At 37.7% G+C, this 18623-nt stretch overlaps 1 protein-coding gene across 1 annotated transcript in view; it reads right to left on the bottom strand.

The window, feature by feature from the left end:
- Positions 1–1397: 1397 nt before the first annotated feature.
- The window catches only part of PPARGC1A (PPARG coactivator 1 alpha), a 94639-nt gene continuing 77413 nt past the window's right edge, over positions 1398–18623 (bottom strand). The window contains 3 exon segments of the mRNA XM_084797618.1: positions 1398–5472; positions 10118–10269; positions 10614–10735. Of these exon segments, the coding sequence (XP_084653744.1) occupies positions 5369–5472; positions 10118–10269; positions 10614–10735 (378 nt within the window). The 3' untranslated portion in view covers positions 1398–5368.

Raw genomic sequence — 18623 nt, 5'->3', positions numbered from 1 at the left:
AAATTCCATAATTAATTCTGAGTTCAAGCTGTGTATCCCATAACACCTGTGTCAAATGAATATAATAGTGTTACTAAGGCTACAAATTGCATACGATGATTCACTAAATAACCCCGCAAATAAGAGAAAAGTAATGATGTTAGAGGAGACTTTCAATTCAATGTCACATTGTATATAGTTTAGACAGTTTTAATTTGGAAGACTTTCTAAGTGAGACAAACTCTTTTAAATAAATTGTTCCTATCAAGTATTCACTTACTTTCAGTTTTGACAATGATTTTTGCCAATAGCATCATCAAAGATGGATGTGATTTAATATTATAAAGGTGTGAACCAAGTCCTTTATCCCTCACCACGATGTTCCAGTAACATGCTAACAGTCTGCTCATCCTCCTTAAAAGGCCTACTGGGATAAGTAGTTAACCCCTTCAGAAGCTTTTGTACTATTTTAATATCCTGGCTGCACCTATCCAGACAGATACAACATAAGTGAGAATAGAAGGTGATACTGGGCTGGGTCTCAGAAAAAACATAAGATCTACACTTGTAAGTGTATGTAGTGTTTGCACAACTTCACAGAACAGACTTTTTAAAATCTCACAAGGTGACAAAGTAAATAAGGAGTTTTATTATTAATATAGAATGGAAGTAGTACCATAGTGCTTCACGTATTGTTTGGCAGATTTTCATGCACCCTACTGATACTTCCGTCACCTTTCAATAGTCACAAGCATTCTTTTCTCTAGGCGATCTGGCGGGGTGGGAGAGAGAGGGTGTAGTTGGTGGTAAGTCTCGCAGTGCTGGATTTATACTGGTTTGGAAAAGCAAATGCATGGATGCAGAGAAACACAGAAAGCCTAGTGAGGCTTCTGACATTAAGACCACCACCAGCAACCAGACAGGACAGATGACAGCCTGACAGCAAGCCACCTCTGCAGCTACCAGCCTATTCCATACACAATCTGGTAACACGCATGGGACAAAAAATCATTTCTCCTGATGCAAACCATTTAAAAGTATCTGACCCGTCTCTAATAGAATCACTTTCCATTCTGAATATCTACCTGATAACCTTCTAGGCAACTGCTTATCCTTAAGAGTACATATGTTCCAGGGCTCCAATGCACAAATAGAGTCAAGCCATTTGATAAAGTCCCGTGCCTCTTTTCACCTTTCAACCTTCATTATAGAAATCACCACACCTCCCTTTAACACTTTAAAAAGACTAGTTGAAACCTGAGAAGTGCACATGTCCTCGGAGCTAAAGAGCATTCATTAATACAGAAAAGCCAGGGTAACAGGAGAGAGCTGAGAGGGAATCGAATAGTAAGCAGCGATGTGTACCGATCTGAGAAACATGCCAACAATTTGGTTCCGATAAATAAGAAAAGCAGAAGTAGATTTGAAACATTCGTTTCCCTTTATTAGCTCAGTGAGGCTGATGTGTACTGCACATTAAAAAAAAAATCACAGGAATTTCCATACAATGAATAAACCACAACAATACATGTAGAATTGGCAGGTGGAAAAGAGCCAGCAAGGGCTCAAGCTAATCGCTCACTTTCCCTCTTCAGCATAGTTCAACCAACAGTATTACACTTTCACCTACAAATCTTAAAGTAGCTCCATCAAATCAGCAGTTTTCACATTATTGAAAATGTCTGTCACATAGGTACAAATTTAGAATCATCACATTATATTACATGGCTATTCTAGGTCATCTATAGGTCAGATCTTAGACTACAGTGATTGAAGTTCTCGGTACAGCCATCAAAAAAGGACACATGATCATTACCTACTGTCAGTTCACATCTAAAGGCATGAAAAGGTTTCCTTTTTTCAACTGACCCAAACACTTTACCCCAATAGTGCCAAGTTCCCTCTCTTGCTGTTTTGAGTGTTGACAGCCCAACCATTGTTCTCAGAGTCCTTTACAAAAACTGATTTTGTTGCACTAAAAGAGTTATTCTGCTACATTTCTTTTTTTTTTTTTAATAAAAACCCCACATTTCTAAAGCACCAGTTCGGGTACCAAAATTGTAGATGTAGTACTTACCACAGCATAAAGGCAGTGGCCCATGGTCATCTGAAAGTCTTATAGATCTATGCTGATATTTGTCTCCCATGATGGTGGGGTGCACATGTTTGTTGGAAATATTCTCTCCCAAAAGAAGTAAAAAAATAAAAATAAAAATAAAAGAACACAGCTTATAGCTTCTATTTTGATGGGCTACCCACAGTGTCTGCATAAGATACAAAAGCATCACTAATTTTAGATGCAATTTGAAGTCCATGGAGGAGACCTATCTTCATGGTAACAAGATTTGTCAGGCCAGAAGGTGAGGGAGATAAATGAATCCTCAACATGAAATCTGTAGTGTTGTCTTTTGATACATAAGAAAAGAAACCACGTGTTTCAGTCATGTCCATGATCCAGGGCAAACGAGAGAACGTATTTAAAGTTGGATCACAAAAATTTAAAGGCAAAATAGAGAACGCATCTGGTCCTTAAACACATAACAGGATTTACTAAATATTGATTTCTTAAAAATAATTTATTGCTCTTAATAGTCTTTTTATTATTATTCTACAACAGAAGATACTCAAAATTCAGAAAGAAAGACTGTAAACTTTAGTTTGGCGTTCACAAAGAGTTAAAATACCTGCATTTAACCTACAGAACAAGAATTAGGCGGATTAAAGATGTGGTTACTGTTGTAACGCAGAACCTGTGAACACATTTCTTTTATTTCATAGTTATTTATTGCTTTCTATCTACTTAGAAATAATAAGCCAAACACTTGAGCAAGCATCCAACAGGACAGACAGTGGATTCACTCGGAACACAATATGCTGGTGATAAATGAATGCAGCTGTCAAAATTAGCTGCATTGGCCTGGGGGTGAAACCCATTTGTAAGATCGTGTTGGGTGAGAGAAAGGAAAAGAACAATTAAGTAGTATCACATCTTCCAGAAAAGTCATGTCAGCCAAACCGTAAATGCATCTCAATTTGGAAATCAAATACACACTTGAAACATTAGTGACTTCCAAGACTCCACACTCAGATGAAATCCTGATGCTCAAAATGGAGGGTTTTTTTTCTCACATTTATTATTATTATTAAACTTAGCAGAAGCAATGTCACCAAGAACAACATCATGGTCATATCAGAGGCCATGCTAGCGAGAGAAGGAACACTGCTTCTGCACAAGCTGAGTTTCCCACAGAAAGAACTTAGACTCCAACCTGACAATCGCCATGCACCCTGGGTAGCAAGTCTCCACTGGCCTTATTATTTTCATCATCTCATAATTTATAATAAATAGGCTATCTGCAACTGATAAATATGTCTCTTTAGTAAACAAAGGAATGAAATATCAGTATTTATACAGGATGTATAACTGTAAAAAATACAGATTAAATACCATCATCATACTCTGCCAAGGGAAAGAGATACTGGCTTCAAAGATAGTCTTCAGACACACATTAATTATTGTAAAAATCATACTGTAATTATTACCTCAGCATTTTGTATCAAATTAAAATCACAAAAATTAAAACAAAACAGCATTTTAAAAAGATTTTTTTTGACCTCTAGTTTCAAAACTACTGTTGATAGAGAAAATAAAAACATTTCTTAATGGTTCCCCATTGAGAGACTTTACATAAAATCATGATATCGTCTAGAAAAATTTTTAGATGAGAAAATTTCATTCCCCTAACAAATCCAGTGTATAAAACTTCAAAGAAAAACAAGCAACAAGAAAATGTGGAAAAATATCGCAGAAGTGGTTAATACCTTGAGGGGCCTAGGATTTAGGATTTCTGTTGTTGTTGACAAGATGCTTCGATCAAAGCTCACGTAAGAAGGGATGAATGTGCGTGAAGCGTCATTTTTGTTGTAGTTGCACTCAACGGACACACACACACACACACACTGTCTTTTGTTTTGTTTTGTTTTGTTGTTTTTTTTTTACAATCAAATATATATAAGCAGTAAGTTTAGCTTCTAAATATGTTAGTGTACAATAATTGTTTCACCTCATAATTACATTTGAATAGTCTTGATTAAGAAAAATTTAGCAGTTTTGAAAAGAAGGCTGCATTTACAGTGCATAGCTGTAACAAAAAAGAACAGAGTTGTAGAGTATGTACATAAAATAAAAATACTCCATTTAACATCTGTAAATACTTAACTACATCAGAGAATGTAGCAATTACACTATCTGAACACATCCAGAGAGTTGTACTCAACCCTCAGAAGTCATGGAACACCACCTCTGCTCCTCTGAAGGAACCGCTGAACACACTCCCCGCTTGACCAATGACAAGGCTTTTCAAATTTTGCAGTGGAAGATCAACATTTTGGACATATACATAGGTGTCAGGACAAAGGACGAACTACAGAAACTTCAAAATGTTAGGAAAGTTTAGCATCTGGTGATTGAAGTATCCTCTCCCACCCAGATCCCATGGCAAAAGGAGAGAGGGATAAAGAGAGGGGAGAGAGAGAGAGAGAGAGAGAGAGAGAGAGAGAGAGAGAGAGAGAGGAGAGGAGAGGAGAGGACATTAGTTCTATGGAACCTGTAGTGTCTTCGGGATTGTCATGTAATCATTACATTGAGACAGAGAGAGAGAGGGAGAGAGGGAGAGAGAGAGAGAGGGAGAGGGAGAGAGAGAGAGAGAGAGAGAGAGAGAGAGAGAGAGAGAGAGAGAGAGAGAGAGAGCTTGCTTCAAGTTGGCTGTGCACTTTCTGAAAAGACGGTACCGGAGGCTGATGGCAGACATCAGCAGTTTCATTTTAGGGCGGTTAGTGAGTTTTCTTTCCTTTGAATTTATATATATATATTTATTTTTCTTTTGTATAGATTATGAACATTTTGAAGGTGTAGGTTTTAAGTGTGTCTTCATGGAAATGCTGCCATTTGAAGGGGTTTGCCCTTGCTCCTTCTGGTCAGATGCCCCCAAGTCCTCACATGTGCACATGTGTACTTCCCAAACAAGTACACACACACACACACACACACACACACACACACACACACACACACACACACAAACACACTGTCACCAAGAGCCTCCAGGGAAAGCAAAGCTGACACCCGTGAATAAACATATGCTTACTGGACTATCACTTCATCTCTCGCCTCTTCAGCAGCTGTGTTCATGTAAACCGTTGTTGTTGCTGTTCTTGTTCTGGTATGGTTGTTGTTATTGTTGTTGTTGTTGTTGTTTTGCTTTATTTTTGTACAGAGAGTGTAAAGTAGGAGAGATTCCTAAGTATGACTTGCAAGAGTCTTGGGAAAGGACGCGCCGTCCCGTGAGGTATTGACCAATCTCTCTGTCATCCTCAGTCAGGGAACTTGTTACCTGCGCAAGCTTCTCTGAGCTTCCTTCAGTAAACTATCAAAATCCAGAGAGTCATACTTGCTCTTGGTGGAAGCAGGATCAAAGTCATCTGAGTTTGAATCTGAAAGAAACCCAAACCCAAAGGTTAGATGCATCATCCTTTGCAGCTGAAAGTTAATACAGTTCAAGATCCCTGGCTCAACTGCAGTGCAGCTAGTCAGTGTACTTAAAAACAATGCCTGAATTCTATTCAATGTGTACATGTAAACACAGAAAGGAATAGCTAGCTAACTTTCAAAACAAAAACCTATAGATTCATCATATACCTAAAAACTCAGAGTACACAGAAAGAGTAGACCAATATTTCTTTAATGTTTAATATCTTATTAGTGACTACGTTTCTCTTATTGGCATTTAAGTGATTTGCCAACAGTTCCCCAATAACTTAGATGCAAATGTACAGTTGAAGCTGGAAGTAATTTTCCCATTCAATAAATTTAACTTTATTGAGCATAAAATTTAGCTGAATAGGACGGACAAAGATCATTCTAGAAAGTCTTAAATTTTTCAACTAGCTCAAATCAGATTTTATGGAAAATTCTGCATGTTACTTCAAATAACTCTTTTTAAATAGTTGTGTTTAGTAACGTGCGTAAAGTAAAATTCTGTTAAGCACATATAACTATCCTCTATTTATATCTACAAAAAAAGGGTAGATAGTTCATGCTGCTCTTATAAGTGAGAAAGAATTGCTTGAAAATATAACAAAAGCCTCCTTTGAATGAATTATTTTCTTGGAAAGTATTTTTCTGAAAGGAAATAAAATGTGTTCCTTTCAGAAACACCCTTAACAATTCTACTAAGCCTAGAAGAATTTTACATTTTCCTAAGCTAAGCTACAGTACAGAAACAGGAATACAAGACTAGAGAATGTGGAAACATAAATCTCAACATGAAGACACACTTGGCTGAGGTTGGGAGTGTAGCTCTTGGCAACTCTGTAGGACATAAGGCATTAGGGGACCAGGAAGGGCATTTTGCCCTTTTGTAGAGAGGGACTTTAGAGAATTCAGTTGCCTACTGTTGGACTATCCCAAGGGTAATCCAGAATCTAATGCTCTATATTTCTATTGATGACTATTCAGAATAATGTCAGACAATATTTATTAAGAGTTTCTTTACTGGGATGGACTTCAGTTAAATACACACATTGTGCCTCTTAACAGGCATCCAAAAGAGGCCTGTCTGTTGGATGAGTCAGGCTATGTGGGAGACAACAGCAGGAACTCCACCATGCCCTCCACACTCTGTGTTGGAGCACAGTAAGATGTGATGGAAAAAAATGGAAATAAACTAAAAGCCACTCTCACTGCTTAGAAAAGAAATTGTTATAAATAATGATCCGATATTAATAGAATTTTTTTAAAAAAGAACACATTTGTTTTTTTAGCACCTGAAAACCTGTTGGCAGCGGGTAGGTACTCAAATTAATGTTGTTCAGTAGATGCATTAATCTCAGGAAGGCACATTCTATAAAAACAATAGCTCAAAACAAATATTCATATGGCAGTCTGGAAATTATTTACCAATAAATGGCAAGGAAGCAGATATTCAACATCTGATATTGTAATATACTGTTTTAGTAATTAAAGAAGTGATGATGAATGTAGTATTTCATTTTTTATATGCCTGAAGATGATTTCTGTGTATAACTAATATTTAATCAAAGCTACTGCATTCTTAATACAAATTCACCCTGTTCTAATCTCATATTTCATGTTTAACATTAAAAAAACTTAGAATTTTTGACTTTATTTTATATGCATGAGCGTTTCTCCTGCAGTTATGGAAGTGCACTATGTGTATGCCTCATCCACAGAGGCCAGAAGAGGGTGTTAGATCATCTTAAACTGGAGTCATAGAGAGTTGTGAGCCACCATGTGAGTGTAGGCAGTCAGACCCAGGCCCTTTGAAAGAGCAATAAGTATTAGGAACTGCTGGTGTGTATCTCGAGCCCTGTTAAACATGTTTTACTGAAGTTATTTTGTTAGTAAGAGTCCTTTGATTGTATGACAGTAAATAGAACCAACAGAGTGAAAGTCCTAGGTAGGAGACATCAAATCTTGGCTTCATCCCTACAGCCCTAATCAAGTCATATTAAATTTTCACTCTTATTTATAAAACTGGCTAATAAATAGTAGTTGGAATCACTATATTTTCCTCTGATGGTGTTGTAGTCATCAATAACCAGTTTCTGTGGTAGACAAATAGGATGTGTGGTGGGATAACTTCATTTGGCAAAGCAAATAAAAGAGGGGAAAATGGTAGAATCTGTCTAAAATGATAGCACACTTTCCAACCTCAGTAAAAGTAATATGTATGGTGTTGGTTTTGTTTAAGTTTAACATGAGCTTCCAATCCCTTTACATAAACAGTGCACTATTACATTCCTTTTATTTAGGGATCACATATAGCTTGAAACATTTAATCTAAATTCTTAGCAGAAACGAAGATAAGACATTTGAAATTTTCATTGAGTTCCAAAGCTAGTCTCTAACATTAATTCTTCCACTTAAAAACAATCTAAATTTTCTCATTTCTTATTGCTCACATTTTTAATTATAACCTACTTATATTATACCAGGCATTGGGATGTCAGCTCCCCCACAGACATTTAATATGCCCCCACACACATCATATGAGTTATTTTATATAGAAATGATCAGAACTTAATGGAGCTGAAACACTTATCCAAGATCAGCAATGATCCAGGTCTCCAGCACAGGGTGACAAGATTCTGATACTGGGGATCTTTTGGCTACCTCAAGAATATATTCAGAACAACCATACCTTGATAGCCCTGATATGCTTTAGGGAGCTTGAATACTCATGGTATTGCAATGTGCATCAAGCATGATTTTCAAAAAAATATATATAGTGAGTGAGCCTAGCAATGGCAATGTTTCCATGGCTGCTGGCTAGGCAGGGAGATAACGAGCTGAGAAGGAGCATTCTTCTTAGAAATATTACAGGGAGGTGCCAGTTCAATTTGGAAATACCATCTAGTGGCTCCCTCTGCCATGATGAATGGTGATCTAAAGACCCCTCTAGGTAGCTTGTTTTAAGATCTAGATGTTGTGAGAGAGTGGAAACACCCAAGCCTTCATCACTAAAGAAAATAAGTCAAATCAACTCAAGGCTTCAATCTGTCTTGACTGTTTTTATCAGCCAACATTTGAACAAATGACTTGCTGGGTTTTGTATTCCCATCCCTAGGCCTCTATCTCTCTAGCAGTCAGCTGCCGCTCCCCTGTTTCCCTCTATCTATTTAGCTAGTGAAGTGAATTATAGCATATTACCCCTGAACAATGCATAGCACCTATATCAATTACTCCAAGAAGACACAACTGTGCAGGAAGGAAAAAAGAAATCCCAGTAGTTGGTAATCACTTTTGTCTTTATACTGCATCAGAGCAATTGTGAATGGATAGCTAATAATGCTGAGGAATAGATGCGTATGCTAATTTTATCCGTATTATGAATTAATTTAAAATAATCATGATATGCACATTTGCCCCTTTTCTTCATTCCTTCCTCAAAGAATTAAAAGGCATATAATGCACATGTTCGATAGGAAATGGCATGCAAAGCAACAAAACTAAAATTAGAAAGAAAATTAAGATGTCCATTGTAGCATTATTTATAATATCAAAAAATAAAAATTGAATGGAAATAGAGTTACAATGAATAATCCAGTATAATGATACTACCTGCTCAGCAAAATAGCAGGCAATCATTAAAATGTGTACATGAGTTATTTTTAGTCCTGTGAATCACATTAGGGAACTAATGTATGTATTATTGCTTAAAAAAATAGGTAGGACTTTAACTATACGTACAGGTATAAGCACACACATGCACATACATAAAATAATCTCACCTACAGAAAAGGGAACACTCTAAGACAAAGTTCTTAAGTTACTTGGCAATGGTGTCACCTGATTGGAATTTTACTTTTCATCTAAAGTGCCTCTTTTGACCAGGAAAGAGTAAATACTTATATTGATTTTATTTTAACCACATGTACAATGGGCACGGTGACAACCTATACCTCCTATTGTGAGTTTGCTCTCAAATGATATGTATTTGAAGAGATTCCTATGCAACATGTAGGACCTACAAATGCTCCACAAATGTGGTTTTTGTTATATTTTATTCTCAAGAAAGAAAATACATAGTCATGTAGCTAATGAACTTCAGTTTTCTCTTCTCTGGAATAATTAATTGATGAGAGTATTTCCAAGTGCTTGTGACATAACAAGGAAGGAAGAGCAGGTCCTTGGCATACCTTATTTAACAAAACAATGACAGTGCTTAAGTTTACAGGAAAGGATTGAGTGGGGGCATGGGGTGCAAACACAATCTACAACCACAGACGTGTGCAAAACTTGAATAAATGTAGATACAGATGTATAAAACACATTCATACTTAAGTAAGACAGTAACACACACACACACCACAAATGGTGACAGTTTAGCATCTATTCTAGAGTCAAGAACATCTGTCCTTTATAGCTCAGACTTAAGCTCCTACCTTCTGAAATAGTCTACAGAAACAACAACAACAACAAAAAGCTGCATTCAAATATTCCCTTCAGGAGAGGCAAGTAAAGCCTAACCTAAGGAGTTCACGGAGCATGCTCACTTGAATTTTGACCTTTATGCTGTGGATCCATCCTTCCATGTATAATAGTTCTATACCATACCTAGGTCTGCATAGTTAGACTTGAAAAATTGCTTCCGTCCACAAAAGTACAGCTCAAAGTCAGTTTCATTTGACCTGCGTAAGGTATATCCATTCTCAAGAGCCGCAAAAGCGTCACAGGTGTAACGGTAGGTGATGAAACCATAGCTGTCTCTGCAATGGGCAGGGAAGAGACATCGAGAGCCAGTTAGGCAGCGTCAGCACAGAGGACTGCCACCCCTTCTACTTTGGGAGACATCAGTGGTGCCATTGTCTCTGCCAACACGTCCATTTATCAGTGGGATTGTCCTGTCAGGCAGCTAAATACTTATTCTGAGACAGGAAATCTCAACTAGAAAGATTAATAAATAGGGATGAAAGAAAATAAATAAGGTTCTGAACTCAACTTGTCATCTGTCAAAGCACTTACATTGGCAACTCCCATCCCAGTAATCTTAGGGTCATATTTTTTTACATACGTCAGCTTCTAAACAAGAAATAATTTTGAAGATTCTCACCCATCATCCCGCAGATTTACTGTGCATTCCTCAATTTCACCAAAAACTTCAAAGCGGTCTCTCAGTTCTGTCCGCGTTGTGTCAGGTCTGATTTTACCGACGTAAATCACACGGTGTTCTTCCTAAAGGCAAAAAGCAAGGACAGACTTTTTCTAGCTCTGGAGATAAAATGAAGACGTGGCACTAGGTGCGTCCATGGACACACAATTGTGTACAGGAACTCACACAGCAATCTCATTAGTACTAAACAGACGACACATCTAAGGAAAAGCTACCTAGGAAGCAAGTTAGACTTCCCATGCCTTAAGTTTAGGAACTTGGTTCACACTTTCTTCTCCACAGATCTCTTTTCTGCTTCTACTGCCCGACTCTTGTCATGGACTTGTCTGGATGGATTTTTTCCTACAACTCATCTTTTCCTCTACTCAAGTTTTTATGCTGCCCTTCCACAGAGCCCTAGCTACACTGCGTTCTTTTCCATCCCAAAGCCTTTGCACGTGGTATTTCCCCGTAATGTGGAATATAGTCTCTAAGCTGCACTCCAAGCCCCTCACATATACTCTCTAGAATTAAATTAAGCTCCACAGCTGTCTCATTGGAGACATTAGGTGAAGTGCTATTAGCTGGCCTTATGAAATCTGTGTTTCCTCTGTAGCCCTCTGTTTAAGTACAATTAAATCATTACCGCTTATTCATTGCTCACTGCCTCTCTCCCTAGCACAAGGAAGGATTCATGAAATTGGATGCCGTATCTTTCCTTTGTCCCACTTTATGGTAAGTATAAAAGAGACTCTCAATGAATATTACAATAGAATAACATTTTTATTTTATTTTTATGTGCATGACTCTTTTGCCTGCATATATGTTGGTGTGCCACATGTGTGCCTGATACTCATGGAGTTCAGAAGAGGACATTGGATTCCCTGGAACTGGAGTTCTAGGGGTTGTAGGCTACCGTACAGTTGTCGCAAAGCAATCCTGTATCCTCCTCAAGAGCAAAACGTACTTAATCCTAACTGTTCTCTCCAGGCGTCAATTAATACTTTCTAACACTAACTCACGCCTGAGTGGTCTTTGTCCTCCTAGACACTCCAACATGATGTCGGTATTCTATGAGTGCGGTCCCCTAAAGCCCTGCTAAGGCAGCTCAGCTGAGTGCCTTACAAGAGGAAGTTCCAGGTTGAAAGGCAAGAAGTCACTCTGGAAATCAGAGGGCAGATTCCTCTCAAGCACTCGGTACACACAGTTCCTCTGACCACCGCTCTCACGCCTACTAACTGGCCCGACGAAGTAAAGCAAGCAGACACATGATTCGCTTCTATGTAGATTGTATGTCGCAGCTGAAGGCTGACACCGTATTTCCAGGGCACACGACACAGCTGGACAGTCAGTAGAGAGACGTGGCTGGTGAGGCTGGGGCCTCGGCGAGGCTTCACACACATTATCAAGGGAATCATAACACGACATTCCATTCTGTTTATGCACCCAGTTTTAGCCCAACAGCCAAATGTGATGGGGCTGTTATCTAAACTTAAACTTCCTGGCGCCTGCTTGCATGGTGTTATGGATTTTTTTTTTTTAATGAGCCTTTTAGGAAAGTTACTACTGTGTAAAGGAAGGAGATGGAACTGCGGAAGAGAAAGGAAGAAATTGAGCCATAGCACAGAAATTGCTCAGCTACCATTATGGGAATACGCCCAGCCCATGTATTCAAGGAAATGTGAGGTTACAGCTAAAATCGACCATATGTGCAGACATATTGGGACACTTTCTGAATTGCAGCTTTATACAAAGCTGTATGCAGCAACGATCTTCACAAAAAGACATAACCCGGAGGACCTTTTCTAGGACTGAGAGAGTCTGCAGTGAAAGACGACACAGCTCGAATGAGTTGTTCCTCCATCACTCAAATTACGTTTTAATCTAGCAGCTCTTTTTTATGAAATGCAAGGACGGGCCAATGCCCTGCTTCCTTACAAAGACCAGAAGATTGAAGATGAGCTGAAAGGTTCTAAACAATGTTCAAGTCCCTTGTTTTCCACAAGCTAAACACGAAAACAGAAGAAAGACACCTTCAAGTCTTGTCCACAAGATTTCTAGCAAAGAATCAGCCTTTTAACACATTGAAGTTGAATTAGAAGGGTGAATACAGTTCATATGTTAAAAAAAAATAACATTTGCATCCAATTTTTCAAGACATTAATTTCTAAACAGGAGATGAAAGGAGAAGAAATCAAAATGCTTAATAACATTTCCAACTTCTTTAGGGCTGGAAGGAACTCAGAACCTTTGGAAAAAGCTGGTTAAAAAATTATTTTCAGAGCAGTTTTCACTATTGAGGAGGACGGGACATTTATCAAATAACTTTTAGCTTCAATTTTCACAAAGGCTAGTTTGCTGATGGGGTGGGTAATAAAACTGGAGATTTATGTTGCATTAACCGCTGCAGTAAATTCTCATTACACTAAAATACAGGAGATAAATAAAGAAAAAAGTATGATGGAATTAACTGACTTTCTAGTACTAAAATCTTTATCAGGAAGAGCGTAGAGCATGCTGGTTAGCTGGGAAAAGCAAACGATGGCAGCTTCTCATGAAGAAATGTTGAGTTTCGGGTGACTGTTCAGGCAGCAAACTGTCATTGTTTTCATTTTGGAAGACGTTAGCCTGTACTTCTGGTTTACTCAGATAATTAATTTTATTCCTTCTCAAGTCTCTGATGGGGTTGAAATCCAGATAGCTTAGTTTTACAATTAATCTTAGTTGTTTAGGGATTAAGATTTTTTAGGTCTAGATACATGTTGTAAGTTCATAGAAATGAGATATGATAGATATTGATTTACAATCAGAATTTTAGACTCACCAAAATAGAAAATATGTTTTCTTCAAAGTTGCCAAATACAAATAGCCAAAACACTATGAATGTAACATTTATATAATTCCTGATTATTTTGTGGTTCTTCTTGCTGTATATAGTTTATTGTATATATGTGTAATAATATAAAAAGGTACATAAAAAAAGAAAAAGCAATGAAAAGAAAAATTAAAGAAAATGTAACAGAAAAAAATGAAATAATGTGACTCTCAGTAAGTGGGGTTTGACTAAGGAGAGATAGGAAGCAGTGTGAGTTGATGTTTTCTGAGAACTATATAGGCCAAATGAAGGGTTAAATCCTTTTGAATGGATCAGCTCAGTAAATTGTCCTGTGTTCCTAGACACCTGTGTGTTTAGTATAATTTCAATTTGGTTCCCAGTACTTTTATCCTGCAGTTTTAACTCAGGGCAGCATAAAAATTGCTAACACTTCTTTCTCTGGAAAGGGTATTCCATTTTAACCACCAGAACACAAGAATGTTGTTTTCAATTCCAAAGCAGTTGCAAAGTGACTTCAGCACAAATTCTCTCAAGGTACTTCTGGAGAAATAGCTCAGGGGTAGGTCAGCATGCAATGCCCAGTGCTTCAGACTCAGCACCCCCGCACGTCACATGGGTCTGGTGAATATTATGCATAACTGAACATTCTAGTAAAATAATTTTATTTCTAAAAAAAAATAAGGCAACAGTTGACAGCCAGCTAAATATATAGAAAGAAAGATCACCTAAAAAATTATTGAAAAAAATCTGTTGTTCTTTCTCTTAATATTGAATACCCTTATGTAGTGGAGAAGACATTTACTATGTTGCCTAGTGAAGGGTATTTGGGGGACAGCATTCAAATTTTCAGAATTAGCTCTGGGAAAATATTAAAAAGAATCTCCCAGGTTTAAAACACAGGCTAGCCTGTGTCAGTCCAGGAGCTGGCAATCAAGGCAAAGGTGAGATGTACCCATCTCTATAGACCAGTAATAATGCCTTTAAATTTTTTACTTGAATATCATGAGAATATAAAGGTTGCACCATTCATTGTAAATATTTGGATGACTTTGGGCATATACTTGCACTTGCCAAACCTTGACTATAATAAAAGCATTGCTTTCCTTGTGTTGCTGTGGTCTTTCCCCACACCCCATCGCTGTGTGTACTCATATGAGATGCAAATAGTCATCTAGCATTTCTTTCTCTTACAAAACTGAAAATTTCCAAATATAACATATATTTCCCTCTAATGAATATTCCTTGAAACAGCTAAATACTCGAAGGAAAATTTTAAAAAATGCTGATATAGGAAACTGAATCCTTTTCTCTAAGAAGAAGAACTGACATTTCTACATTTGGAGAGAGAGACATTTATAATCAGCATCACTAATGTATTGTTTGTGGCTCCTCAGCTGTATAGATACCAACAGAGGAGAAATCTGTGAGAGCCTAGCCATTTCTCAGCATCTGGGTTTGGTTCTAAGCACTGAGCCATATCATAACACCTAGATTTGCTCTTTAAATTAACACCCTATTATCATGTTTTCTGGCAGAATCTGTACAGACTGCAAATGGAGTTGGAGTTGAATTTCAACCAAAACTTAAAACAGTGACAGCTCAGACACTAAGTCCTGAACTCCAGTGTTCATAGCACCAGTGTGGTCTCAATTATTTTAAACTTAGGGACAGAGAAAGGCAGAGAGTCACTTGGATTTTTGAGATCGGATTTGGCTGGAAGTTACATGAAAGCACACCCTGATGTCATGGCAAGGTCCAGTCATGGAGGAGACTTCTGTATTTGTCGTTTCTCATTGTTAGCGTTCTCTTAGCTTCATGAGGGTTTGCTCAAATTGGGTTCTACTAAGACTTGTAGAATCTTGACAAATTTATAGACCTCCTAGACCACTTTCCCTGAAAATTAAACATAAATGCAATGCAGCCCACAAGACAAAACTGAAGTCTTATTCTGTAAAATATCAATGACCACATTTTAAGGCTGCTTACATTTTTCTTTTGGAACCTCTGAGTTGCTGGTCCCCTAGACACACGATTGCTCTGCATAGTAGTTAATGCGGCGTTGCATCCAAGACATGACAAATTGAAGTGGCCATGCATTCCATCACTTTAAGAGCACCTCAAATTCTGGATGGGAGTCACCAATCTAGCTAACCTATCTTGGCTTTCATAGCTGCCTCCTGAATGGAATTTAAAGCAAATGAGTAAAAGTCACTGTCGGCATGCTGTGCTCAAGTCCGTAAAAGTAGTTGGTTTTTTTTTTCTTTCAAATGCATGATGCCACCTAAAAGAAAACCTTTATGATGCGAAGAAGGGAATCAATTACAAAAATCTTCCAGTGGGTTAAGCCATTATGTAGTGCCACTGTGTTTCCAAAACAGAGTTCAAAATCGTTAGCATGAGTTACAAGAGTCCAAACTCTGCCTGCTGCTGAGACCTCCTGGCAGATGTCCAATCCATCTTACCCCAGTGTTATACTAAAATCACTAAAGGTTCCCAGTACAATGAGCTACTTTCCAGAGATGATTCCTAGGCAGAGAGAGCGTCAACCTTCAATAGCAATGCTCAATAAAAGCATAGCACAATATAAGTTATCTAAGATTTTCTAAGAGCTGCATTAATATAGAAAAAAACAAAATATGCTAATGATATGTACTATTTATCACAAAATATCATATGACTCATGATAGATAAAAAAAACAAACATTTAGAAATTTCCCACTATTCTTTATACTAAGTCTTCAAAATCTATTCATATAGTTCATCTTGTCATATTGGACATATTATTTGTTTAAAAAAAAAACCTTTGCCCTCCTTAAATTGTTGATCACTTTTAACATGCCCATGTTTGTTCTCACTCATCCACAAGTCTGGGTGACCACTTTTAGCCATGTATCTTAGACGAACCTTCTATCATGGCACTAATCACATTGTATTTCCAGCTTATACATCTTTAGTTGCAAGCCTATTTCAAATCTCTTTGGAGTCAGGTACCAGGTCTCACCTAAATTTCAATCTTAAGCACCCGACCATTACTTGTCATAGGATTCTAAGACTTCATGTGTGCCAAACAGAAATAGCATATAACTTTCAAAGTGTGAATTTATTAAACAGAAAGCCTCAAACACGTATGAAGTACTTGCTACCCATATATCACTGTCTTGGTGAACAGTTTCTGTTACCTGTTTTGTTTTGCTTTTTCAGATGTTTTTCTAAATCTAAATAAATACAAATGCCAAACATCTCACTGGTGTCTACTTAATGCATACTGCTTTCGTATATCCAAGTTGACATTTGGATTACTCCAAGTCTTCATCCAAAGAGTACTGATAGAGACTGTCTTGGTCAAAGAATTATGTCAACATTTGAGAGACGAATGGAAGAGAGGGAGAGGTTAGGAGTGCTTTTCTCTCATCAGCAGTAATGGCAAACTACTAGATATTTTTAGAGCTAAGTTAAACCAGCAAAAAGCATGTCACCCTCCCCATCTTTATTCTAATTAAGACCTAAACTATCTGGTAGGCATAAAATAAATACATATCATTTATCTACATATTTTTGATTAAAATGTTCATCTTGCTTTGATTAGAACTGCAATGTATTTTGCCCAAGTGAGCAAATAATACCCCATATTTAAGAAAAAAAATCAAGAACTTTATAAGGTATGAATTTACAAATAGTAGATGCAATGAGTCAGCAAACACTATGTCAATGCATGTTCTCTCAATGTAATTCTCCTTTGTAATGAGTAACTGCTTTGTGTGCTGCGAAAAGGCTTTGTAAACTATACAACACTAATAATGTTAGTTATGATGATTATTGAGTAGGCCACTAATTAAATACAGCAATATTAGAAAAGTTGAAATTTTCATTTTCATTAGTCTTCCAGAGTGTGAACTGATGACATTCTGGCAAATCTTAACATCACAGCTTATTTGAAAGTTGAGGGGAAAAAATGGGGTAAAGTGTTATAATTTGCAGAATGCCTATGACTCCGTCCTTAGCAGACCCAGAGTTAAATGGCAGTGAATACCCAGAACTTCAATATAACTATTCAATTATGTCTCATTTCTGTTTCTTTAACTGTCTATGATCAACAGATCTCTCATTTAACCTTTCTACTCTAGTCAGTGACTATCAATTAAGATGATTTCACCCCATCAGTGTGGTGTTTTATGCAGTGAGTTTTTCGGGGGGGTTGTTTGTTTTGGTTTTTGGGGTGTGTGTGTGTGTGTGTGTGTGTTTGCTTTATCAACTTTTGCTATTATTTCTGTGTTTTCTTGGAGGTACCACAGGAAACCAGCTTTAATAGTTAGAGTCTATTTCTTTAAGGCTTAGTTAGCTTATATGCAAGCTATGTCAAGTGCTGCCTGGCACTGCAGTGACTTGGAGCGGCTAGCACAGACAGGCAGCAGGTGCAATGAACCAAAACAGTGCCATAGCTCATTGATTAGCCACAGTGCCCAGGAGCACTATGTTGGGAAAGACCCCAAGGCTCTGTGGGACCTCAGAGGGACAGAGCTCCGTGATTGATTAAGAATGTCTGCCATGGGTGTGTACTGGATTTTGACCACCTGAGTGCCACTTTTTTTTTCCTTGCCAACCAAGGTCTATGATGGTTAGTAATAGCAGGAGAGAGCTGGGTCTAGAGTATGTGTTAGCAGCTAGTTAAGGACAGTATTGGATTTCAGAGAGCAAGCAAGGTTCAGCATAACCTATGCATCTGTACGCATGAGCATCGGCTTTGCCCATATGAAAGTTGAAGGCATCAATCCCCAGCACCGTCAGATGCTGGCCCATCAGAGGAAGGAATGATGACTTCCTTAGGCACACTTCCCCTGTGACTTTAAATGGAATGTGGACTCTCCTCACGCTCCACTCAGAGAAAGAAGCAAGGCGAAGATGACTGTAAAACACATGGTCTCCGATTCCTATCAAACCAAAGAAACCTCCCTTTTCTCCATTTTTCGAAACAAATCTTCAGAAAGCTGAGTATGAGAAATATACTTGACACCGTTTTGTTTTCCCAAATAAGAGGGTCTCAAAACTCTGATACTTTAAAGCCAAAAAGTTGAATAGTCTCCATGTTAACAAAACATTAACTTTTGATTGTTGTTTAATCGGGGGGTGGGGGGGTG

The sequence above is a fragment of the Acomys minous genome (assembly GCF_964271855.1).
Source record: "Acomys minous genome assembly, chromosome: 10".
Lineage (NCBI taxonomy): Eukaryota > Metazoa > Chordata > Mammalia > Rodentia > Muridae > Acomys > Acomys minous.
This window is presented reverse-complemented; position numbering and strand designations above follow the sequence as displayed.